Source organism: Gymnogyps californianus, chromosome 5, assembly GCF_018139145.2.
Source record: "Gymnogyps californianus isolate 813 chromosome 5, ASM1813914v2, whole genome shotgun sequence".
In the NCBI taxonomy this organism is placed as follows: Eukaryota; Metazoa; Chordata; class Aves; order Accipitriformes; family Cathartidae; genus Gymnogyps; species Gymnogyps californianus.
This window is the reverse complement of record NC_059475.1, coordinates 2,458,282-2,485,030: the sequence shown is the minus strand read 5'-3', so window position 1 is coordinate 2,485,030 and position 26,749 is coordinate 2,458,282. Positions and strand designations below refer to the sequence as shown.

General features: G+C 42.1%; 1 protein-coding gene across 3 annotated transcripts in view; it reads right to left on the bottom strand.

Annotated features, from left to right (window-relative positions):
- ABTB2 (ankyrin repeat and BTB domain containing 2) overlaps positions 1-26,749 on the bottom strand; it is a 135,952-nt gene that overhangs the window by 52,577 nt on the left and 56,626 nt on the right. The window contains exons 3-4 of one of the 3 annotated variants that reach the window (XM_050897756.1): positions 16,984-17,009; positions 13,401-13,408 (exon numbers count right to left, since the gene is read on the bottom strand). The exons of the other annotated variants lie outside the window; for them this stretch is intronic. Coding sequence (XP_050753713.1) covers positions 13,401-13,408; positions 16,984-17,009 — 34 coding nt within the window. The remainder of the gene's footprint in view (positions 1-13,400; positions 13,409-16,983; positions 17,010-26,749) is intronic. 3 annotated transcript variants of the gene reach the window in all.

The window sequence follows — 26,749 nt, the reverse complement described above, 5'->3', positions numbered from 1 at the left end:
AAAGTTTCAAATAGAGGCATATAATTCTACAGAGGTGAAAACAGAAACTGGCAGTTACGTTACTAAGCCAGGCAGAGGGGGGCAGGGAAAGGGACACATTTTCTCTGCCAGGCAGTTTCAGTTGGTTCTGTTTTCTAACAAGGAATTAAAAATAAAGATTTGTAGAATGATTTAAGTTGGCTCACAAATGAAACAACATTTTCTCAGTTTTTCAGTTAACAGTTTGCCAGGTGCTGTGGGTGAGAGGAAACAGGGATGATTTATTTACTTTTGGAAAAATTACTCATACGAGATAGTTGCGAACAACATTTATGTTCTCATCTGCCTCGGTACAGCTGAGGAATATCCTCTATGTACAAGTGAGAAATAAGGAAGCTACCGAGACTCTGGCCACGTGCCAAAGCCCAGTGATGCCACTGGGGATTTTCCCTGGGATCACAGTGGGGTATGAATCAGGCCCTCATTACATAAGGTTTCACAAAGGCTCCCCATGTCTGGCAGGTCTCGATAGGTATGAGCAGGCCTGGGAATGAAAAAACACACCTCTCGACACTGCTTTTGAGACAGACGGAGAGCAGTGACCGAATCGGTAGCAAAGTAGAAACGTACCCTACAATTATTACGTCTTGCAGCACGCTAATCAGGATTTCCTCACCGATATGTTTCCATTAACCGTGTGGGGTTGGAAAAGCATCATCTTTGCCCTTCAGATCAGATCTCCAGGCACAAGGACATCTGCAGTCAAGCTCTGCCCACTGGTATTATAATTAGGAACAGGACTTAATCTTTAACACCAATTAAAAAAATGTTGTTTGATAACAGAGGCAACTGCATTGTGATGACTACTTGTACCCCAAATGGTGGTACCGGCTCTCCTCCCACCCAAATCAAGAAATTTGCAGTCAAAAGGTGTTATAATGGTATAAACCATAGGGGCAATTTCTATTGCTATCTGGCATTCGCATTTCTGTATTTTTGTATTTGTGGTAACACTGGTTTTAATCATGGCTAGCTAAATAAGCAAAACTGTAATTGAAATAAATCAATTCATGTCAAAACACTCTCTGTTTGAAATCACATTAAAACTGCCAATTTATTTCCTGACGTTCAAGAATGTGTTTTCCCCACAAAACAACAACGTGAAACGGCACGTAATTACCGTGCAGGAACGAACCATTCAGGCATGCACACCACTGTTCTTACAACATTTTCTCTGATGTGGGCTATGTTGTGTTTCCTACACATCCCTGGCTGTATCCTGGCATTCTGGTCACAATTTTTTTTTTTTTTTTTAATTAACCAAGATTTTAAGTATGGGATCCAAGCCCAGGTGAAGTTAGTGACAGTCTATTAATTTGAGTGTGGCTTAGATCAAACCTCAAGAGCACAAGGAGCTAAGAAGTCACCTCTCTAGAATGGCGTGAGGCAACACCCTGTAGCAGCCCCGTTGAAAGCACGTTTGTAGCACTGCAATTAAGGCACGGCTGGCTAACAATTTGTTTCTGATATTTCCATAGCCTTTGAAACAGCAGCTGGAAATAAAGGCATATTTATTCTACCTCAGTTAAATACGAAACCTGTTCACGGGCACTTGCTGCCAACGATCTTAAAAGGCAGTCACGACTGGGTGAAATTCCAGTTAAGCAGTTCCTTAAACTCAAATTATTCTGCTTGCCTAAAGATTTTGAAATTGTTGTCTGTAATTTGATGCTTTTTAATAGCAACTGAAAATGTTTCCACAGTCTGAGCTAGGTCCAGGGAAAAGTCTGTTCACACTCTTGGACATCTTTCTGCTTTAAGAGGTGCAGCGGTTCTGCTGAGAGCTTTGGCTGTAACGTGATTGCTCCCATGAGCTGCGCTGTGCAAAACTCTTGTGTGGTTTCCCGAGCTGGGCAGTCGGTCCAGTCCTCAAGCAAGGCAACTTCTGTAAGGAACCCTGGGTCCTTCTCTGAATGTCCCGTGATAATTCAGAGGCTGGCATCAAGTTCTGCTCTTTTGATATCAAGATACAAACAAAGGCAGACTTTTACCGGAATTTTATTTTAAGATTTGAATGTTTAAAAACCTTATTTCAAATAATTTTTGAAGCACCCACGTTATCTTCACACTTCATGCTGTTTGCATTTTCCATTCATGAAAAAGGACTAGCCATCATTTTTACCTTGCTGTAATGATTTTCTCTGTGCTTTCTCTAATCTAAATCCTTCATGTTGGGAGACAACTTCCTAGTGATTAACTGATCAGCCATTTGATGACTTTCAAACACTTACATGATGTCTGGAGGTTAAGATGGGGCCACTCACAAGTGGCAAAGGGCCAAGGAGACTTGTCTGGAAAGCACTCGAATTCTGTTGTCTGGAATTGCTCACGGAAATTGCCCAGGGTACTAACTTCCTTATTTCAGAAATGCACTGACTGTATTCATGACAGGTTAGGCAAAGAATCAGGAATATAATTAGGACAGGGGTATACACTGTAAACTGCTGACACAGAAAAAGCGTTGGGTTTTTTGGGGGGTTTTTTTGTTTGGTTGGTGGGGTTTTTTTTGATAAACCTAGTAAAGTCTATGAGACAACATAATGTATATTGATTTCTCCCTTTGGCCAGAATAAAAACAGGTTCTCTGGGCAAGGATTCTCTCTATGTATTGTGTTTGCATTGCACCTAAAACAGCGGTGATCGTTACTGATCACTACCATAATACAAGTTAGCACAACAGGAAACAAGTATCTATTTGGCAAAACCAACCAGAAACGAAAGCCCTCAGAAAATTCAGGACCGTCTTTATACGTTAGAAATTGTTTCTAAAAGCCCCTAATACCGCAAAAAGCCACATACGTGAAATCACAACTACTGTGAACACACTAGAAAAATGTATTAGGAAACCAAGTAAGAAAAAATGGTCTTGGTCTCCAGCATCAGTGTACTTTTGCAATGTTTGGCTTGTGATAAATTCCATAAGAAACATTCTGTGAGGTGAGAGCGATAGCTGATCCCAGTGAACTGAGCTGTGATTTAGAAGGCCAAAATTTTGAAGGCAGATAGCGATGACCTGACCGCACTGAAGTGAACAGCCAAATCCCACTGATTTCAATGGACCTGGTAAAAACCTCATCCACTTGCAACTGCAGTTCCCACACTGGAATTTGGCCATGACATCAGGATAGCTGTCACCTTGCACAAAGTCCTGTAATTCTTCATGGCAAGGAGCATTCAAGGCTCTCCTTGGTTTTTGTTTCTCATTCTACCAAGCAACACAATGCCATGCAGTTCCCTCTTGCCAATCAATTCAGAGTACAGGGCACCACCCAGAATTAATGCCAATTCCTGGAGCTCTGTTTTATTCTTGCCGAACTACCACTGCTAGAGAAGCTCAACTCTCCTTTATTTTGTGAAATGAGACAGAATCATTCTGACAGATTATAAACAAACGCTCCCCACTCCCCCAAAAAACAGGCAACCGAAGCGTTCCTGATAGAATTCACTCAAATCTAAACACATCAAGCTCTATAATCAACTACAGTCATGCTATAGATTGTGAGAAAGACTTGTGATCAGAAAACAATGCATATAATTGCTAACATATAGGAAAATAATGTGGCTTCTGCTATAAAGCAGGCAGGCATCTCTTTCAGTTTGTCTCTGTCAGCAGTAAGAAAAACCAAACACAGTTGCTTGTATCTGCATCCACATTAAACAGTATTTCTGTAATTGAAAACAGGAGGAAGAGCAGAAGAGGGAGCAGCTTCAAGCAGAGAGAGAAGATCTTGAAATCTTCTGCAAGTGCTCAATTGAATCTCTCCATTGAAGAGCTGCTGTCCTCATCAGACACTTCTGGACAGATCTGTCTGATTCACACAGCCCTCACACAGGCTCCCCAGTCTTGGTCTAACTGCTTGTACCGAAAATGTCCCCTTCAAATTAACAAAATCTAGTTTGCCTGGACTTCAGGAATGTTATCAGAAATGTGTTGTCTTGAAGCATGCAGTCTGGTCCTCCATGTAGCTCAATGTCAACAGGCATCGGTTGACTGGAAGCATCAAAATACCCCAAAACCAGAGTTTTAAAGCACTCAAAATCCACTACCTCCTTTGTGGGGTCCAGGTCACTGCAGCACCTCGTGTTCCAAAAGCAGGTGAAAGCAGCGGAGCTCACTGCTTCTGCAGCCAACGCGAGCTGTAACACTACCCTTCTGTATGCACTGCCACAGGAAGAGCAGAAGCCTACTGACAGTCACTACAAATACTTAAATGCCTCCTTACTCCTAGGTAACTAACTGTGCCCTGTCTTCATCCCACACTTGCAAGCTTTCAACATACTTTGCCTCACTTTTGCTATGAAAATGGTGGAATTGGGCTGGAAGCTGGAGGCGAGAAGGTAGGAAGTATCTATAAGAACTATTATATTTGAATCCAGCTGTGATATACAGGATTGCAAATGACTATAAACGTAGGAGAAAGGCCTTGGTTTAGTACCGAGTCAGTATTTACTGAGTCATTAATCCCACTTCCATATCCCTGTGGCCTTCTGGACAACCACTAACCTGGCTTGGCCCCAAGTGCTTAACTGAACATAAGCACAAGGGAACATATCCTTGGCTTATATTTTAATGACTGCCAAAAAGCATAGCAAATTTTATCTTGAGCAGCAGCAGCACACTTTGCAAGATAAAAGGTATCAGTGCTTTTATGAGATGGTGATTGTTCTCATTTCCATTTCCTAGATGGAGGAACAGAGACAAAAGGAGGAGAAGCAACTACCAAGTTCGTGCATCAGAACCAGCTCTTTGCGAAGTCCAGATCTCCCAGTTCAGAATCCCTGTGCCATTAGACCTTGCCTGTATGAAACTGGCCAACATGGAGCCATTGGCCTCACAACCTGGATCCAGAGATGTGAAACTAATGGCATGACTGCGAGGCTGTAGTCTAGGTTTGTAGAACTATGCTACCTATTTCGTATGTCATAATACAAGAACTTTGAGAATATGAACTATAAACGCTTCCTAGTACTACGACTACAACTACATTTGAAAAGGAGCGTGCATGCTAGCATGTCAACAAGTACATCCCTACAACTAGGCTGATCCATTACAGTTTTGCAGATGTGGCTTTCCAGGCATTGGATCTTCTACACAGGGTCCGAGGACAGGCAAAGACCCACGCTGGACTGTATTGTTAGGTTGAGAGATAAAACCACCTGTATTTCTAGGACTCTTATTTTCAGGATCCAGTAAGGTGCATTAAAGAGAAAACCCCGTATTGGGCTACAAATATCAATGAAAAAACAGAAAGTTCTATAAGGCATGGTATAAATAGATTATGAACACTGTGGAAGAAATACAAAACCAGAATCCGGCGCCAAAAAAGGACTGTGGTCCAACAGGCAGAAGACTTAGCATTGACTAGTTGTGTAAACCCCGACCAGTTTACTCAATCTAAGTGTTCCAGTTCACTTATCTGGAAAATGGGGATGTTGCTTCATTCCTGTTAAGGGTGATATGACAGAAGCAGCGTTCTTGCTTCATTTCTCATTCTCATCTTACTCCTTCATGCTACTCAACATCTCAGCAGTGTCCCCATTTCCCGTATGTGTCAATAGTATGTTTTTTGTCCCTTAGCAACAGTCCATCTTTCATTTACATAGCCCTTATCATCTTCAACAATCCCAAAGCTCTAAGACACAGCTACTTCTGAGATGAAAGGACACAATATTGTGACAATATATAATTCCACCTCAATGGAGCTTATGACACAAGAAGAGAAGCTTTACCTAACTGAGAGGGTTAAGAAAGGCAAAATGGATTTAAGCCTTATAGAGATTCTGATGTGGACACAATATTGGAGAGTTATTCTGACAAACATAGCAAAAATACCATAAGAAATTATAAAGAAGAAACAATATATATACACACACACACACACGAAACAATATATGAAAGCTAAAAAACCAAACCTTATTTAAGAGAGAGAGAGAGAGAGAGATACGACAGGTAAACAATGGCAACTCCAGAAACACCAAGTCCTTTAGTAGCAGTACTGTGGGGATTAGAAAGCTTAGGGGAAGATGTTTATATCACTTTCTCCATTCCCTCGGAATTCTTTAGAAGTCTCCAGTTTAGGTGTTTTTACAGTAAAAACAGCTTCATTTGGAGTAACCAGTGGGACTGCAGCAACTGCAGGCACCAGCTAGAGCTCTCATACCCTCTACAATACCCTCTTCTAATCCTTTCCTTATTGTTCACTGTCCTTCCTGAAATATGGTCTTTGAATCATGCCCAGTTCTCCAGATGTGGTCTGACTAAGCTCTTTGTACATGCCATAATGACCTCTCTTTACTTGTGTTCAATTCTTCTATTTATACATCCCATGATCTGTATGCTTGCCAAACACAAAGACGATAGCAAATTTATATCCTCTGTCATTCCCAGTTCCTTTTCTTAGGGAACGTCAAGATGGAGAATCTGACCAGGGCAGTACTCCAGAATAATCCCATGCAATCCGTTCTCAACTATCTTTTGAAAGAGTTTACTCTACATGACCCGTGCTTATCAACTTCTTTATACAGGTGAGCCCTTGGCCTGATAAAATCTACCCTTATTAGACTCTCCTGGCTATAGCAAACATGCCATTAAAATAAAATTTTAGAAACTGTGGTCACTGAATAATAAACATCAAGACTGCAAATACATCAGTTAATGACTTAAAATATCGGAGCATCGTAAGAGCTGTTTATCCTATGCTTATTTTAAAAAAGCCATGAGGAAACAGGAACTCAACAGTAACCAAACTACTGCTCCTAAAGGACTGGTCTTTTTTAGACGACTCAAGGATTGTCTCCGTTAGCTGTCGGCAACACCGGCCCTCTGATGCACAGCTGTGCAGTTTTCATTTTGCCAGGGTGAAATATGCATCTGTCACTCAATATAAAATTGAAATTTTATCTAAGTGAAACACAACACAGTCCTGAGACCATAAAGGCTGACCTCAAGAGGGCAAGGTTTGGAGTCTCGCTAGGATGATCACATGCATACCATGCCTGCAGACGAAAATGATTCAGGTTTGGAGTCACTGGCCAGACAACACAAAACTTCGGGTGGGTGTATCCTGAGTAGTTCCCAAGAAAAAAAAAAAAGACAGTATATTGTAGATTTGATACCTAGAGTTTAATCTCCAATATTGTTGTCAGTGTAGCTACAGTAAATTGCTCACACCAGCATTTACATGCATGAGTAGTTCATGAATCACAAGCTTTGTCTTTTTTACCCCAAAACTGCCTGGAGCTCAATATTAGCTTCGGTGAGCGCAAGTTTTTGTGACAAGTATAAACACAAACCTCCACCATACAGCTAACAACATTTGTGTTTGACATGCACCATTAGACAGGGTTTACCGTCTGGGGGTATTTCGATAGCGCTAAAGACCAGCAACAATTCTATCTCAGAACAGAAGCTATTCCTCTTTCAATTTTTATTTCCTCAAACAAACACTTGGAAGTATTTGGCAATTTTTTCCCCACAATACAGCCAATCAGTCTCTTACTAATGACAGGATTTTGCAACTTTCTGCTTCCTCACATCAAAGCATCCTGGAAATCTTGTCAACAATGACCAATTGTTTAGAGACTCAGAAGTGGAGTTGAGGAATTCCAGTTATTCACCGACTGCTGAATTTTGCCCTCTATCTTTGCAACACCTTAGCCTATTTCTCACATCATGTGTGGTACTAAAGGACCATCTCATACCATCCATCTACATTCATGCTTGGCTTTCTTCCATGATGTATGCCACTTGCTGTGGCTTCTAGCACCTATTTTACTCTCTACTTTTGCATTCTTCTTTCTTGTCCCTGTCACCTACTCATCATCATCATGCTTGTACTCTTCCCAGGATTCAGCCTTTCAAGGCTCAACACCAGTTACAAACAAGAGTAGATACAGTATCTATTTTTGAATGTACCCTTTAGGAGTAGCAACACTATAAGAATTTGGCAGTATTTGTAAAGCTAGCAGAAAAAAAAACCCCAACAACTCCACTACAAGGCTCTGGCCTGTCTCTCTCATTGCATAAGTGCCAAATGCATTTCAAAGTCTAAGTCTCTTGGTTGTAGCCATTTATAGTTTGTATAAAAAGCATAACTTGTACACTTCCATTAAAGCCCTAAATATAACTGCCCTAAGCAAGTATTCACTTTTCAAACAGTACCCCTTTGAATTCTGTTTTCAAAAGAATGCTGTTGCCACTATATTATTTATAGACATTTACATTAAGATCTAAATACTTGGTCAGGAAACCACTCAGATTAATGGATCCCCAGCATTGTTTTAGAACTCTAAATAGCTCAGAAGAAAAACAGGTTGCCTATATTTTTATTCTAGAACAGCATCTTTTTTTGCATAAGCATAAAAAGCAGCAATGTTTACAGTGCTCAGACTGGATGGGCATGGTTCTTTGAAGAATCTGGAAACACTACCACATGTTTCAGTTTTTTAACATGGCATCTGTGTAGAGGATGAAAATTAGAATCTCAACCTTGTATTTTATTTTCTTTTAAACAGGGAAAATACATTTTGATATCTTTATTACACCCGTGCACCATATCTGTAATGGATTCAACCATTCAACCCGACTGATTTTGCGACTGTGCTATCTTCTTAAAGCTTTCTTGCACGTGACTTTCCAATTACACCATTTCACAGCACGCAATTATTTTCTTGACACTTGGAACATCGTTATTTGTAGAGGTGACCTCCTTCAGGTGAGATGATGAAAAAACGGGAAAAATTGCCTTATGGCAGAAGTAAAAAGGAAAGTGTTTTTTAGAGCAAGACAGGTTCTCTTTGCTTTACAACACTGCGCACACACAGGGACACTGACAGTGTCCCCAGGAGGAATAATAGCGTGTAGCTCAGAGAGCAAGCACACATATGCCAGAACAGCTTCGGCAAGGGTGCAGCCAGCGCTCCAAATACAGAGGTGGTTGTTCTCACAGACAATAAGCAAAAATAATGTCGTGATTTTGTGCCCACAATTTCTACCAGAGAGAGAACCAAAACAATTTTCTTTAAATGTTATGGAACCCTTGCTGCTAACTGCAAAATAAAGTGGCATTTCTTGCACTTTTGCCAGAAAAGCAGTTCAGCCCCGTCCCCATCACTGCTGGCAAATTCTGCGGGACCTGAGGTGTAGGAAGCAAACTCTGGGAGTGCCCACCCGCTTATCTGCGGCTGTGCGGCCCGTTCTTCTAAATACCTTTCAAAATCAGGAAGTCAGTTATCTTTCAAGTAATCTTGAATTACACTGTGCTCAAATAACTTGCCCACAGTCATAGTCCGGGGCTATTCAAACAGCGGGACCACGGCAACCTACTTACTAAAGAAGATGACCTGAGGAAGGACGCAAACTGATTGCAAACAAAGAAGCAGGCAGCTATTATCATTTTGCGTTCCTCTCGCCCTTTTCAGTTAGCATCCATTTCCAACGATGAACAAGCCTGCTCCTAAATGTGAAGATACTCCTATGGCAGCATCTCACACACTGGTGGTGAAGATTAAGATTACAGGCAACCTTCCTACAATTCTTAGGAAAATAATGGAACACTGGCTCTCAGAGGAAGATCCTTTCATTGACAAAAAATAACATAGCTGGAAAAACTTTTTTTTTTTTTAATAAATGATCATAGCATTACTGCTGTCTATAAAATTTCTGTAGTCATTAGGCTATAAGATAAAATTCATATTTTTTATTTTGTTGGTTCCCTGCTACACCCAGACTACGTTGCTCTACATTGCAATTTTCTCTCTGATGGCAACGTGCAGCATCTCTACTGCTGCGTAGCAGAGATGCACAGCATGGAATGACTTGAAAAGCAAAGGTCCATACCACACAAATAATCCCATACCACATAAGTAATCACTTTTCGGATCCAGCTGTTTGTATGCAACCACTATATCCTAGTAACATTAATAGCTTGGACTATTGCCAAGAAAAATGTCTTAGAAGGCTTTTTAAATTTGTCATGGAGGAAAGCAAAAGCTAGAACCATGGCAGATGCAGATTTGGGGAGGCTCAGCTATTCAAGAATACTTTTTTCCCCTCAAATGGCACTCCATTCCTTTCACCAAATTATTGAAGCAACAGTTCGAATAAGTGACTGTTCTGTTAAAACAGGACAAGCTGGTAAAGGCTAGAACTAGACTGCACTACAGCTCCATTTAGGGAATTTCAAAATACAGATAGGAGTAAAGATTGGAATAGGAGGTAGGACACATCGCACTGATCTGAAACCCAGGTGCTCCACAATGTAGACTTATTTGGAGCTGAAATTTTACTTTAGACGCATCTTTTTCCCAAAAAAAAATAGAACAGTTACAGGGAAGGGAAAGGAGCACACAGGAGACTCGGAGAGGCTGGAAATAGATACATGGAAGAAGGATGGTGGGAAAGGTACAGGAAAAAAACCCCAAACATTCCCTGATGAAGCAATTAGTGAAAGACTGGGAGAGTGCTCTTATCTTGGAAATACTTTACTTTTCCTAAAAGTTTTCAGGGTCTTGAGGAACTTATAATGCTCTATATCCTTTAACCCCCGATATCATTTGTCTCCCTTCCCCTCACCTCGTTCCCTGAGAAGTGGCACAATAAACAAGGGTGATCCAGCAGAGCTGGACATGCCTCCTCTTAATACCGATGGAACCTGATACCTATTGTAGCTATGCGGGCAAAGTCATTCAGTTTCCACATGTACCTTTGCAGGCTATTTCAAGAACACCATAATAAAATACAAAGATAAAGGAATCAATTTTTTTAATACTGTGCTTCCAAACCTGAAGATACTTGGTTTTGTTTTGGTTTTGCTGTTTTACAGTTCTTCAGGGCAGAATAATCTGACAAACATGAACAGAAAAATGCTACGGTCTCCTAACTACCTATTTTCTTCAAGATCCTCTTCACCTTCCTGCCCTATTCTTACTAATAAATCACTGATTTACTGTTATGACCCTGCAGGCCCGACCACCGCTTCTTCATCTCAGTAGGAGCCAAATGATGATTGAGATGCCAATATATTAGGCTGGCCTGATTCAAAGAAGGATAAGGAACAAAGCATTTGTGCAGAGCAAAGATAAATGACTATAAATCAAGTGCTGAGCCATTTTCTGTGATGGATTAGCACCTTTCTTTGACCTAATAATGTCAAGGGGTCTCCATGCTGACAGCAACTAATGTGGAAATCTCTGTGCTATGTAAAGCCAGTAGGAATCCTGATCTCCAGCTGCACTATTACTCTATTTGTATTTTGCTGGGTGTCTCGCTCAGGTGTAAGCAATCCATCTCCTTCATCTCACCTTAAGAAATGTCACTATAGCATCCACCAAACTATCTCTAGGGTATAGGAGAGAGATTTCTTCCACACTGAGTTTCTCCCTGTAATCCTATTTTTACCAGTAAACCAGCAGGTCATAGATAGCACTTACCTTAGCCAAGAACCGGATGGAAAAGCTTTCTCAGTACCTGGTGATGTTGCTAGAGTATAAAACTATACAAAGCCAGCAGCAAAAAGCAGATATTTGGATCAAATCTGGCAACTGCAGTTTTACCAAAAACAGAAGACAGAAAAAAAATTGGTAGCACAGAGAAAACTTTAGTGGGAGTCAAGCCCAAACCTCTCAGTTTTGGCCATATGCAGTACCTAGAGCTATATTATATATTATTTTAAAAAATCCATTGTGTCACTGACAGGTGGCAAAAGTTGCAGCTTTTGAGAGCAGGAAATACATCAAAGGCCTGCAGCCATCGTAGCTTCTACTATTCTCATTTCCCAGATGTAAGAGAGTTGTCTATTACTTGTCCAAAATTGTCAAAAAAAAGATAAAAGAGCAATGTTTCTCCTGTGTTTGTATTTGCAACATGAGCCCCTGTGTTATGTCTTAGATGAGGTGCCTGGACACTTGAGTCAGTAAAAACAAGTTTTTTATCCCTCGGCTGTTCTCCCAGCTAGCTCTGGATCTGCCACGCAAACAGCATGGGATACTCAAATCACAGCTCTCACATCAACCTACCCCACAGGTGACTGGCACTTGTCTAACCTGTTATCTTTGTCTGGAGACTGAATCACCTCTCACCCTCTCTAAAGAGCTGACCTGATGAAAGATCATCGTTACAACATGCTTCAGGCCAGATCACACCCATATGTCTCCACATTACCCATTCCATGCAGACTGACGCAGATAAGAGGTAGCATCTCAAAGAGACCTAGGGCATCAAAAATGAGCTGAAGGCCTGGTACTCTCATTACCACCTACATTGTTTTAAACTTCCATTGAACTACCTCCAATATTAGAGCAGCCGTGCTCCTGCCTCTCTGCTTTGACCCCGAGCTTTGTGTTCCTGGCCTCTGCTTTTGTCAAATTGGAATTTGTGCAGTTGTATCATAAGATGTTTCAGGAAACAGAGGAATGTGTGTGTCTGGTTTTTTTGGTTATCCCCTCTCTCTCAGTAGGCTTAGCTTTGGTCACATCAATTCCTTGCCTCAGCACAAGCACTGTATAAACACATAAATGCAAGTGCAGGCATAAAAGGGGCAGTGGGAACATGTTTGGGGGCAAAAGGGCATGGGTGAGACTGCAGCAACCCCAATTTAGTTTGTCTTAAGCTGCCACAAAAATCACACCCTTACATTGCCACCACGTCTCGTAGAAATAATAGCTGAATACTGAAATAACTGCTGAAATACTGAAAATCATAAAATTAAGTAGGATCCCTTAAATTTATCTCTTCTGCTTTTAGAGAAAATAGTAAAAGACTTACTTTTAGAAGTTAGTAGAAAACTTACCCGTAGTTTTGGCATTTTGAGACAAACTGAATTTGCCAAGTGCAAGAAGTTGTTTATAAGAAAAGAAACAGAGAACTGGAAATGGTTCCAGAAAATTTATTACGATCCACCTGATTGCAGCCAAAATATTACATCAGCCTAGACAGCCTGAGAACTGGAACAAGATTACTCTCAAATTAGCAAGTTGCTTGGTACAACAGGCAGGGAGAAATGGTTTTGCAGGAGGTCTGGGTTCTCTCCCTAGCTCTGCTAGGGACCATGGGCAAGTCCGCTTCTCTGCCTCTAAACTTACTACCTGTAACCAGAAATAAAGACATTTCTTCTCGTTACTCCTCAGATTGGTTTTTGGTTGGTTGGTTGGATTTTTGGTTGTTTGGGCTTTTTTTTTTTTTTAGTGGGGAAGTGGTGTTTGTTTTTAAAACATCTTAAGATTCTTAGGACAGTGAGCATCTCTTACTAAGACTTCAGAATTTTGACATTCTCAGATGTGAGCATTCTTGGTTCATGCTTAAAAGATGGATGAATGCAAGATAGCTCCAATCCAAAAGCCATAGAGCCATTGGTGCTGATGACGAGTTAGACTTAAGTATAGTGCCAGCGTGCCAAGGAATTCTGTGTGGTGCTGTGTTTAAAAAAGGAAAACACAACACATGCAAAGAGGTCAGTTGATGCTTAAGTATTTTAAAGATCATAATTAGAGAACAGTTATTCAATATTTAGACAATTTCACTCCAAAATAAAATACAGCACTGATCTAATTACAATATGACAGCTCGTCTAATAATGTTCTCTTCGTCTACCAAAGCAATCAAAGCATGCATGTTCCCGACTTCAGCTGGAGGGCGATTTCTCTCATTTAGCACAACTGATAAATTACCTATTTTATGAGAGTCTAAGAAGCCAAGACTCATAAACTCTCTGATGGAGCTGGCATGACATCATTAATTCTGAAGCAGTGTTATGGATGCCTTTTATCTTGAAGTATCTAAAAGAACTTTCTTATACATTAAACAAGGTAGTTCATAGGCAGTGCTTCCTGGAAAAAGGAAGCCACTGCTGGGGTGAAAGGAAAACAAAAACCAGTAGCTGCCCACACACAGCAATGCTGTCCTACCAATTAAGAAAGGAAAACTACTATTCCACAGACATACAAAACATTCGGCTGTTCTTATGAACTGATCCGGGGAATGCTGAGAAGTCCGGGCTGGACTAGTGCATTTGGCAAGTCCAAAGCACTGCCCAGTGCCACAGCTCATTAAAACCCTGGCCTGCTCAGGATTCCTCCTCTCTCCTTCCCCACAAAAATGGTCACAGAGAGTTGGGAGGCATGGAAGAGTCTATGCTCATTGCCACAGTACTTGTGCTGGGCCAGCCAGCGCATCGACTGACAAGACAGGAGGCTTGGCTGCCATGTGTAGTCCAACACCACTACCAAAGTGTGTTGACGATGCTCTGAGGGTCTTAGCGTTGGCCTAAAAAGCTTAGGAGAGCGCAATCATTTCAGACTCTTTTCAGCTAGGCAGATGTTCCTATAGTGTTTCAGTCACTGAGGACACAATCTGAAGCTTATTCTTGTACCACCATTTTCAAACGAAAGTCAAAACTTTCATGTAACTGTGCAGACATAGGATTCACAAGTGAGCTTTCATGCTTATGACTCAGTCTGGCTATGCCTGCTGAGGAGACAAATGCTACAGAATTGGACATAACCCACAGGCTGCTTTTTCCCAACTTTGAACGATTAATTTATTTACTAATGTGGTGACTTTGCATACCACATTCTCAGAGGTACAACTGCTCAAGCTCACGTCACTTGTTTTCTGAACGCTGAAATTTTAATGAAACATCCTGATACAGTTTAACGTGAACAGCATCTTTCCAACTGCTTCAACTCACTTGTGGCATGTGTAATTTAAAATTTTCTTCATTTCCCGGCCTAAACTGTTGTGTAAAGTTGCTGCTGTGCGCTTTTTAACAGCTGCCATATTCAGCCCTGAAGGCTGCTGTTAGAGGGCAGTTAGGGAAAAATGTGATCTTTGAGTATCCTTGACATTACTCACACAGATGCGTTGACCAATTGGTCATCTTAAAATGTGTTGCAATTCTGGGTAAGTGCTGCAGAAGTACAAACATTACTGTTACATTACAGAAAAAGAAAAAACTTCTGCAATTGAGGAAAAGGAGGCAGGACACTCTCTGCTCACACACATGCAGCTGCTGTTCCCTAGTATAGTGCAAACGTCAGGACATGGGAACACAGGTTTCCATGAAACTTGTTGACACCCTCTGTGCAAGATTTTTTCCTTTAAGATTTCTGTCTATACATAAATTCTATTTGGCAATATTACCTCTTCACAAAGAAGATCTTTAGGCAAATGTAAAAGGGATTTTTTTGAAAGACTTTTTCTACCTTCTCCATCTCTCCCCGCCCCATACACACTGAAGTGTTCTGATGAAAGAAGACCTGAAATGAGGTTCAGCTTCTGAATATTCAGTTCTTACAACAGTGAATCCTCTTAAACAGCTCCAGTAATCTCCCGCTAATCTCCCACCAGAGCTAACATTCTAGGAAAAAAAAATATAATCTCTTAATCCTTTTGGGCTGGGGGAAGTTCCAGGATACAACACTGAACCAAAAGCATTTAGTATCTGAGCTAAAGTTTTCATTAAATCATCAAATACCTGCCCAGGATGAAGAGGCTCCCTCCAAGTTATCAGCAAGTTTCCTCTCTATCAGATACCTCCATCAATACGAAGGGCATCCCCAGACGGAAAAATACAACTCCTAAGTATGCGCAATAGAGCATTTCAGCCATAATTACAGAACCTGTTGTGCCTTCACTGATTTCAGTTAAGGGATCTCATGCATCAACCTGAGTAAGAACCATGTTGCATCAAACCACAAAGAGTCCAGCTCTTACAAGCTTGATCACATCATCCCTAAGGTCCATGTTAGGTCTAAATCATACCATAGTTCCTATTTTATATATTTTTTATCTATACAGTATATAAATCTCATAAGCAAATAGCTAATGAAAACCAGAATGCAGGAAATTTTACAGGGCAAACAGAGGTCATCTGTCTCAAGGAGGCTATGTTGTCTTTTTGATTTCTGCTGCCAAATGTCTTCTCCACAAATAAAAGTTCAGTGCATTTGTTGCATCAGGTTTTATTCCCAATTTTACTTTTTGTATTTTATAATGAATGGAAGTGCACTTTAGATATAGTAGTATTTCTCTTCTCCCCACCAAGCACCGAGAAGGAAAATGTTTTGGTTTTTTTTACCTACACCTGTACACTGCCTGAAACCTGAGGACTGGATCTCAAACTATTGTGAAAGGCTGTGACAGAGCATGTGGGCCCACTATACAGATAGAGTATATTTGTCAAAATTTGGTGCAGAACTAGGCTTCATCAAAGACATCATTGTCAATTCCTTTTTCAAACGTGGTTAAAGTTCTGAGGTTCAGGTCTAACTGGGACCTTTAGGAACCGCTTCCAACTCTGCATTTCTTAGGTAGGAAGGAAGAGGTCTCTCTGAATCTCTTCTCATCTAATAGACTGAAAAAACAAACCAAGAATTCCTCCTACCCCTTCTTCTGGGATGTAATGAATAGACATAAACCACTCTTTGCAGGAACACCAATTTATGTATTTGAATCAACTTAGCCCTTTTAAAGCAGTTTTAAGGTTTAAACAATACCTATATAACCCCCCTTTCTTCAGCTACCCCAGCTCCTGTACAAAGGCAAGATCGATATCACTATCTTTGTTTTTCATCAGGAGAAATGGAGGCAGGGGCATCAAAGCCCTTGCCCAGCATCGTTCCCCAGGACTGTGGTGGAGCAGGAAACACAGTGCTCTGGAAGTCAGACACGCTCCAGGGAAAAGGGTGGCAGAACAGAAGGGGTTATCAATAATTCTTTTTCTGTTTGCACAGTTACTGGTGAACACAGGGCACCTGGTGCAGTCTCCAGGTGAAATGCATCTCCACTGAGCAGTTTTATGCAACACACTACGTGGTCCCTGGTTGACAGCCTAAAAGCTCAAGGCATTTCCACATGGATATAGTTTATTCAGTGTCTTCAGCTGGGAGGTACAACAAAAAAATAAATCATTTCAATGCTAGAGTCTACTTCAGTATTGTTTTGGTTACCCTCTGGCTTACTTTCTTTACGTTCACTTTCTCCTAAGGGATAGTGCCAACAAGACCTGCACCATTACAAAAAAAGAACGAAAAAGAGTCTAGAAGGAACAGACGCATTAAGTCTGCCACCTCTCATATTCTCTCCCTTCGTTAAACAAGCATCACTGTTTTGCTTCATTGCTTCTGTGCACCAGACTAACGGCTTCCAAGATTTTTCCACAACAATATCCAAACCCCTGTTCCGGCACAGTATTCTGGATGATTTTTCCAGTGCACACATATTCCCCCAGCTGACTTCTTTCATTTCCAAGTTATTGTACCATTAGAATGACAACATCAGATTTATTACGTTGTGGATGTATCTTAAATAACCCAGAGAGGCGCTGACATTCCCTGCTCTGGATGGGGCCTAGGCAAACCCCTCTCTCCTGCTGGAAGGACAAGCTGAGATCAGATTGATGTGGAGTGTTTCAGCAGGGGATGATTAAAAATAAAAATCTGGGGGAGGGTAGGTATTTTGAAGAAAAACTTCTCTATTCTCAGAAGAAAAGGAAAACTATTTTGAGGCAGCATTATAAGCCATAAGACTGCTGAAACAGAGGTTATAGTGGGAAAAGACTTAGTAGGCTGTAAAGGCAACAGCAGGTTTAGTACATAGCTCATGGGACCCAGCAGCAGAAATACCGCGTTTATTCCAGTCTGCCACTAAATCATGTGACTAAGGCATTTCCCTCAGTTTTCTCATCTGTTAAACAGTTAACAACACTGCTTCCCACTTACGATGCCTCAGAGATGCTTGGAAAATGCTCCGAGATGCAGAGGAAGGAAGCGGTACGGCAGACAAAAGCTCTCAGTCTTCACAGGGACAAGATCCTATCGTTGTGAACACTAAATTCATGATCCACTGAGATGAAAGGCCAAGCGTTAGTTTGCCGCTTTATATAAAACATAATGCTAAATAAAAAACATAATACTATGTATCAGCCTCAAAGCAAGGCTCCTTCATAATTCTGTTTTTCCTCCAAAGTACTCTTGGGGACAAAAAAAAAAAACCCCCAAACAGCAAGACAACCCTCAGCAAACAGATACAGTCATGACAAAGTTAGCAGCTTTTTCAATACAAGTATTAACCGGAAAAACAAGCAATTTATTGTCTATGGCAAGGTAGGTGTTGCTGCAATTACAGATTTCTGGTATTCAGAGTTAAAACCCTAATTTCTCAACCTATGCAGACCACAAGGCAGAGCAAGGGAACAGCCCAAAAGTGTTCTGTCCAGATCCACCATGTAAGCACATGGGCTGAGCACTGCCTCTACATTTGTGGCAACATCTGTGTCCTGATGAAAATGCAATCTTTTTATATTCATAGAAAACATTTTCAAAACCAATTATTCAGCAAAGAAGCTGTTTTACAACAAGTTATGAGATAAGGCTAAAATCTATTTGCGCTCTCCTGAGCCTTTAAGAGACTGAATGGAGATGAAAGGCAAGCCCAGGCATGCCAGTGGGAGCAGGCAAATGACTTATAACATCACCAGTTACACATATAGGAAATTCCCTTTATTGCCAGTGTCTGGCTAGAGAGGGGAAAAAAATAATAAAATAATAAATCAATCTGTTGTGGTTAAACTAAAAGACACACGGCTTCACCAGCCATCTTCACTTTGTGCTTTTACAAAGCTTCACTTTGTTTGAAACTTCGAGTCTTGCAGCAAGAGATGAGCGCAAGGCTTGGTCCGTCACGAGGTAGACTACAGAAGGATCTTGTTCCAGACACAAAAACAGGGCATTACACTTCTCGGATTATATCCCCAGTTTGGTCTTTTGTTCAGGGTCTTTGGGACATTTTACTCCATGCTTCCTTTTCCACACCTAGGAACTGGGGAATAATATGGGCATTTTTATTACATATTTGCATTTTCAATATGGGAGAATATATTCTTTATGTGTAAGGCTCATTTCTGCAGCACAGCTTCTCTCTGACCGAAGACTTTTTCTGTTTCATATTTATACTGGTTTCAAACACCAGATGAGCCAGGCAAAACAGGGAGAAGGAAATGAGTACCCTGGAAGAAGGGCACAGGTGGATGAAGTCAGAGTCAGAGCGTGTCCCACAGCAGAACAGGTTCCTGTGGGTGCTCGGAGAGCAGAGGCTCCAGAGAGGACAGTTCACCATAATTCTGCAATGAGTAATGAATCCGCATGACTTCTAGCAGAAGCATGTGATCCATTTAACAACTTGGCGGATGAAAAGGCCTTTCCCCACCGCCGCTTGACTGGACTGTATCAAGAGCTATTCAGACTCCTGAGCTACGCTCACGTGCTCCACCGTCACCTCTTGCATGGAACCAATCCATACTGAAATTGCACTTCCATTCTCTACATTACTTTGTTCGTGACTTAAGTTGTCACCTTTAAATGAAAGTTATTTCTTTCCTTGCAGCTTTCCACATTCCCTGCCTGGTTCTGAGCAACTTCAGCTTCATGTGACGTTAATGACATCACCCCTGTTGGGACCTGCCGCTCCATCCCCTTGCACAGCAAGTCTGAATTGCATCCAAGTTTGTGACAGGCAGAGCTGTCCCTTCTCAAATAATAGGCAAAGAAAAATGGCTTATTTCGGCATGTAAAAGAGACTGATTTTTTTTTTTTTATTTATTCCAAACCAGCTCCTTCCAAAAATAAAAGGCAAGTAAATGGTCAGTTCAGCTTCTCTGCTCCCTTTCACAAGGCCATGACTAAGGGTTGGCAGGCTCACAGCCAGACTGTGAAATGGATAAATCTCCCCTCCCTGCTCTTTTTAAAAGCGTAACATCTTGGCTCACCCTAATGCCTCTTTAATCTCTTTTCAACATTCATACATTCTCCCGACCAACTAGAATGCAACTGCTGCTGCACGGGTTTGTTTTTTGGGTTTGGTTTTTTTTTTTTAAATAAACATTCCTTGTTCATTTTATTATTCAACATCATCTGTCTGATCCTGCACTATGGAAGTAGAGTGATTTTGGAACGCCCATAAATCACACCACATAAACTAGCCTGAAATAACTTTTTTTTATTATTAGTTTGTTTTACAGCCTATCATTGCAACCAGCTTATCCTGCCACGTATAAAGTCTGGACAGCTATCTGTTTAAAAAAAAAAAAAAAAAAACCACAACCAGCCAACCAAGAACAAAACAGAAGACCCAAGGTACTAGCTGTAGCTCATACCAGTGGAAGCAAGGGCTGCAGAGTGGCAGGGAGGCAGCCCTTGCTATCATTTCTACATTCACAGCGCTCCAAAATAATAATGATATTTTAAAAATCATTTGCCATACTGTAGCAGAAAGAGGTCAATTCTATGTGAAATTATGAAAAAATCAGAGCTATTTACAAAACTGTAACTCTGACTTCCTGCAGCTTCACACATTACTGGTTTCTCTGTCATAGCAAACATTTAAGAGAAGAGATGTCAAACTTCCTCTGTCTGGCACATGGAATGCCAATCTCTTTTTCCTGATGCTTTATTTTGGAGGCTTTGCTTTTAACCTGCCACTTACCCAAGATGCCAGACATAAGCAATGCAAGTGTCACAGCACTATATTCCACTTGATACCACTCTCAACTCAAAGCAATTTTATATCAGCTTCACTGGAGTATCTTCTGCTTCATACTGGCCAAGGAAATCCAAATTATGTTCTCATACAGTCTTTCGCCAACTAAACTGTACAGGCTTGTATGGTTCAGAACTATTAATGCAGAAACTAGAAGCGAAATGGTTTCTTGGTGATCTCTCTACGTCTTCTGAAAAATGAACCCCAGGGTGAGAGCGGTTCCCTTCAAGTTTCTTAAGGCAACAAAAGCCTACCAGGGACTGTGTTTGGTAATACCAAATTAAAGGGCTAAAATAAAGTATTACGGCCAACAAAGAATTGAGGAAAAAACCCTCCTACCAAAAAAGCACTTGCTGTATTTTGCTCATTAGACTGCATCAAACTGAAGCCTCATGGGAAGGGGAGGGAAAGGGTTATTCACACTCTAAATTCTTTTCCCAGGATTTGTGGTTTACCAGTCACATTTTTCTGCCTAATACTTAGCTTCTCTGCACTTCTGCTTAGGGACAGAGCCTTGCAAACAATAAAATGGTTTAAATGATTACACAGAGTTTCACTTGAAATAACAAAACCATAAAATTTCAATGGGAATTCACATTGGGCCACCAGTATATTTGTATTTGAGCCCTACCCTGAAGTCTAAATCTGGATCTCCTTATGGGTGCCAGCTCTCCGGTTGACGAGGCAGACTATAGCCCATGCTGGCCACGCTGCTCCCTACTGGTGCGGCGTCCTGCTGTTCACCGAGGGCTTGGGTTGGTTTCTTTACATTTGACACTCAGGTGAAAAACAGTAATCGGACACAGAGGTTAGTCTCCCCTTGGACCTTCGACAAGTGACACTGGCCATATCCAGAGCTCCTCCAGTAACTGCCTCACAGTCCCTGGCCAGGTGACTTGTGCCAGTTGCACCAATACCATCCCCAGGGCTACAGTGTCAGTTCAAATTTGCCCTAACTGACTGCCAGGTGGCTCCCTGAAGATAAGAAGCAGGATCCTATCCGACAAGCAGGCAATACGCACAAGCTCAAGTCCCAAGATAAGAGGCCATGGGAAACAACCTTAATGTTTAATTTCTGTGAGACGCTATCCTTCCCTGCTGCACAGGAATGACTGAGGATAAAACCATTAAGCTTGGACACAAGAGTAGCACGGGCTGTTTAAACAAACAGTCACACTCAGTCACTAACATAACATCAGCCTGCTTAGCACGGCAGCACCAGCGTGGTTGCTTTTGAAGTGCTGGCAAAACTCTTTTGCACGAGTTTTGTAGAGGAGACTGCAGGAAGGTACAGAACACACACGAGGCTTGTATTAATAACTAGCTTTGTGTTAGTAGTTGAGAAAGAGAGGGAACAGAGTAGGGATATAGCGTAACTGGATCCCGGCTTAGGAAGGAAAGACAAGGCTGTGCTCTTCATGTATACACACACGGAGGGAGAGAGGAAGGAAAACCTTGTTATAAGTTGACCACACTTGCTTTCCACAACTTAGGTTTCCAGCCATCCTTTTTACTACAAAAGAAACAAAATAAATATAAGCAAAGTAGAGGATTTATGTGAGCTCTGTGGGCGTGGGAGCAGGACACATATGACATAAGCTGGTATCACAGCAAGACTGTGAATCATATGGTAATCAAATGAGAAGTTCCTGCCCAAACAATACACACAGTGTTGGACTACAGGTCTTGTAGGCAACAGCACTGAGCTCACAGATTGAGAGCTAGAAAAAGCCCACAGTACTGACAAAATGGAAGCCCCTAACAGACACATTGAATAGCAAAAAATGAAAGACATCCTGGGCTCCGTAACGGCCACATTTTATTTATCTCCAAGAACAGAACCACCTCAAGTCTACAGAGAAAATTTTGGCTCCTACTTCACCCCACAATCTCTCTGCTGAAAACTTGCCCCAGAACTTGTACATAATGAATTAAATAAAGATTTAAAGATCTTTTCAGATGCCTTTGAACGCCAACAAATTGTTATTTACTACATTAAGTAAACCCCCAAATACTCTAACTAAAATTACCAGTTTTCTAGCTATTTTTCACCAAACAAACATACAAAAGTCCCTGGAGAAGACAAGACTGAGGATTTGTCTTAATATTTTCTGTGTAAAAGTCACCTTCAGAGTAGGACTTCCAGCTCCCTGGAAAAGCAGCATTTTTTGTTAGCACAACTGACTCAGCCCTTTGCTCTTCTTTGGAAGCTCGAGCCATTTCCACCCTGCTCAGTGCAGGTCGTCCTTTCAGCTGAAACCTGTAAAAGTCACACTCCTGCGTGCAACCTGCAGAGCTTACAGATTTCACTGTGGACATTCAGATACAGCACTGATATGTGAGAATTAAGACAGATACATCACTTGTGCCGTTTGGCATTTATGGGGCAGCTTTAGCCCGAAGTATTTGATGTTTTCAGCCTTTATCCTGGCTAATCCTTTCAACAGCCTCAAAAGGCATTCTCTCTCCTAATTTCTCTTTAGCTTTCAATCATTAAATGCTAAAAATCAGTGTGTGATCACTATATGAAACATTGTTCAAAGCCAGAAGACCCTGGTTTTGGTACTTTTTCAGGTTCAGAAAAGTAACGGTAACAGAAAAAGGCAGCAAAAACTCCAAGTCAAGCAGGAGATGCCGAGCTGACTTGGAATCTGGCTCTGACCGAGATCTGGACAACCGGTGCCATATATTCAGGAGAAAGACAAAGGCCTGGATTTCACCTCAAAATAATCCTACAACTCAGAGAAGAGAAAATAAGTGACACTCAACAAAATGCAAGGAATACGTAAGCTTAAACAGTAAATGCCAGAGCAGAAGATTAAAATAAATCACAGCTGAAGCAAATCTAGGGAAAACCACAAGCATAATAAAAAACAGACAGAAAAACACAACGTAGCTGGGCCACTAGCTATGAGTTTTCTCTGATAATGTTTCCAGTAAGTCCCAGAAAATAAATCTCATTGTGGAACCTATAAGAACAGCCCTTCTGAGTTACAAGAGTGTATACATGCACAGATGCATGAGACCGAGAAGTGGGTTTTAGGAAACAGCATAGTCTACGATTTCTACAAACCAGTGTAGTTGCACAGTTTTCTCTGAAATAACATCTGTACGCACTGAGGGGAGGCAGAAAGGAAATATGCTCCTTAAAAACATGCTCCACTTCTTTTTACAAGCAAAACCACATACACACTCTACCACTGTTAGCCTCTACTATAAGGCTAGTGTGATCAGCAGCCCCCTGGGGCCTCAGGCTCTCTTATTTGAACATTCAAGAGTCATGGGTGACCTACAGGAAAGGCCATGTCCAGAAGCTACAAAAGCAAACAAATCCCAAATTGTTATGCTCTTTACAGCAGTCCTACCTTTCCCTGTGAGAGGCTGTGGCACAAGCTGGAGTTGGATTCGTGGTCCTGACCGCGCTTCGGCAGTACCAGCACTGTGTGGTGGGTTGACCCTGGGCTGGATGCCAGGTGCCCACCAAAGCCGCTCTCTATCAACTCCCTCTCCTCAACTGGACAGGGGAGAGAAAATAAACGAAAGGCTCGTGGGTCGAGATAAGGACAGGGAGATCCCTCACCAATTACTGTCACGGGCAAAACAGACTCGACTTGGGGAAAAATTAGTTTAATTTATCACTAGTCAAATCAGAGCAGGATAATGAGAAATAAAACCAAATCTTAAAACACCTTCCCCCAGCCCTCCCTTCTTCCCAGGCTTAACTTTACTCCCGATTTTCTCTACCTCCTCCCCTCTCCAAGCAGCGCAGGGGGATGGGGAATGGGGGTTTCAGTCAGTTCATCACACGTTGTTTCTGCCGCTCCTTCCTCCTCAGGGGGAGGACTCCTCACACTCTTCCCCTGCTCCAGCGTGGGGTCCCTCCCACAGGAGACAGTCCTCCATGAACTTCTCCAACGTGAGTCCTTCCCACGGACTGCAGTTCTTCACGAACTGCTCCAGCGTGGGTCCCTTTCACGGGGTGCAGTCCTTCAGGAACAGACTGCTCCAGCGTGGGTCCCCCGCGGGGTCACAAGCCCTGCCAGCAAACCTGCTCCAGCCTGGGCTCCTCTCTCCACGGGGCCACAGCTCCTGCCAGAGCCTGCTCCAGCGCGGGCTTCCCACAGGGTCACAGCCTCCTTCGGGCATCCCCTGCTCCAGCGTGGGTTCCTCCACGGGCTGCAGGTGGATATCTGCTCTCCCGTGGACCTCCATGGGCTGCAGGGGGACAGCCTGCCTCACCATGGTCTTCCCCACGGGCTGCAGGGGAATCTCTGCTCCGGTGCCTGGAGCACCTCCTCCCCCTCCTTCTTCACTGACCTCGGTGTCTGCAGAGTTGTTCTTCTCACATCTTCTCACTCCACTCTCTCTGGCTGCAACTGCTACTCCCCTGTAACTTCTTTTCACTTTCTTAACTATGTTATCCCAGAGGCGCTACCACTGTTGCTGATGGGCTCGGCCTTGGCCAGCAGCAGGTCCAACTTGGAGCCGGCTGGCATTGACTTTATCGGACACAGGGGAAGCTTCTAGCAGCTTCTCACAGAAGCCACCCCTATAGCCCCCCCCACTACCAAAACCTTGCCACGCAAACCCAATACACACTGACAAGTCAAGGGATATACACCTGCCAGGGGCACAGTCAGGCAGGACCAATATCTACTGACAACAGTTTGCTGAGTTGTTCTGCCAAACTGAGCAGCCGTCATTCCACTTCTCTGTGCATGCAGTCCCTCTTCTCCTCTCCTTAGGCCATCTCCATCCACCTTTTTTACTTATTTCTTCTTCCATGGTTGTCATAGCTGCTAGTCAGAGCTCATCGCAGACTGAAAGCTTTCGGACGGAAAATGCAGTGTCTTGCACTGTGGGTCTTTCTATATAGAAACAGTGCCCAGAGGTGAGCTTTGGATTTGGTAGAAAGCTTATGATGGGCTCGTCCTGCTTACAGTGCATGACAGCTCATCTTTTAAACAGCTGCTGCCATATGTAGTTAAACTACCGACGGTCCCTTCTCCACTGTAACAACAGAGCACGCTGGACTATTAAACATTCTGCCAAACTATCCCAAATGGAGCCATGGACATATTTAAGTAGCCCTATTAATTGCACTGAATCGCCACATTGAAGACAGCCCACTGCAACAACTGAACTACCCAGGCGGCAGTGCTGAGAAGAGAAGACTCTCATGTAACAAAATAAAAGACCTGTTTCTCCCTTGTGTACCTTGTGTACACCAGGATGCTGCAACGCCACTGATTTACGCAACTTACGTACCAACATCAGTATGAGCAAAAAGAGACTACGACTCAGACACTATTCTGGCAGATGAAAGGCTTTGCAAAAAAGCACAGGCAATGGTTGAGCTGTGCAGTACATGCCATTATCTGCAGACATGCTTATTAAAGCTTTAGCAGCCTCCAGATCTCTTACCTTAAAGAAACAACAGTAATAACGTGCAATGCAGTTTGGTAATTGTCACTGGCCAGACAAAATAAGGGTAAGTTCAGCATCCACTTTTCTTTCCTCTCAACACTGGGAGAATCCCCCTATCTTACTGTTAAACAGGGAAACAAAAGTATACATACACATACCCATCTTTCATGCATTGGGCATTCAGCCAGCGCTACACTCCTAAGCCACCCACTGTCAGGTTACTACATCGGACTTGCTTTTGATGGCCTATATTCATTTCTGCCTTACTTACACATCACAACTTGGGAAAACCTTGGTGAAACCAAGTGAATTTCCCAGTAAACCATTTGCTCATCTTGAAGAGACCGAGAGTCTGGGTTGTATTCGTGGGAGGAAATGGTGAGAGGCTTGCAAACCAGCCTTGCATAACCTCACTGACATCAAAGGCTTGCCAGGGTTTTAAATCAGATCAAAATTTGACTATGCAGCATTTGCACTAGAAACAATCAAAACTCAGATATCCTTAGAAGCAATTTTTGATTAATGCTCAAGTTTTAACAAAGAACTTTTCTTCACAATTCCTGTGTCTTTATTTTTGATAAAGCAGAACAGTTTAAGATTATTCATAATTGGTAAATCAATTTATAGGTCTTCTGAAGCAACTGCTTAAAGTGTCTGAGCCCATGCAGAGAGCTCCAGAATACTGAACATCTGACATGTTCAGTGAAGCATTTCTATAGAGAATTAAGACTAGATAAGAAGGGTATGAGGAAA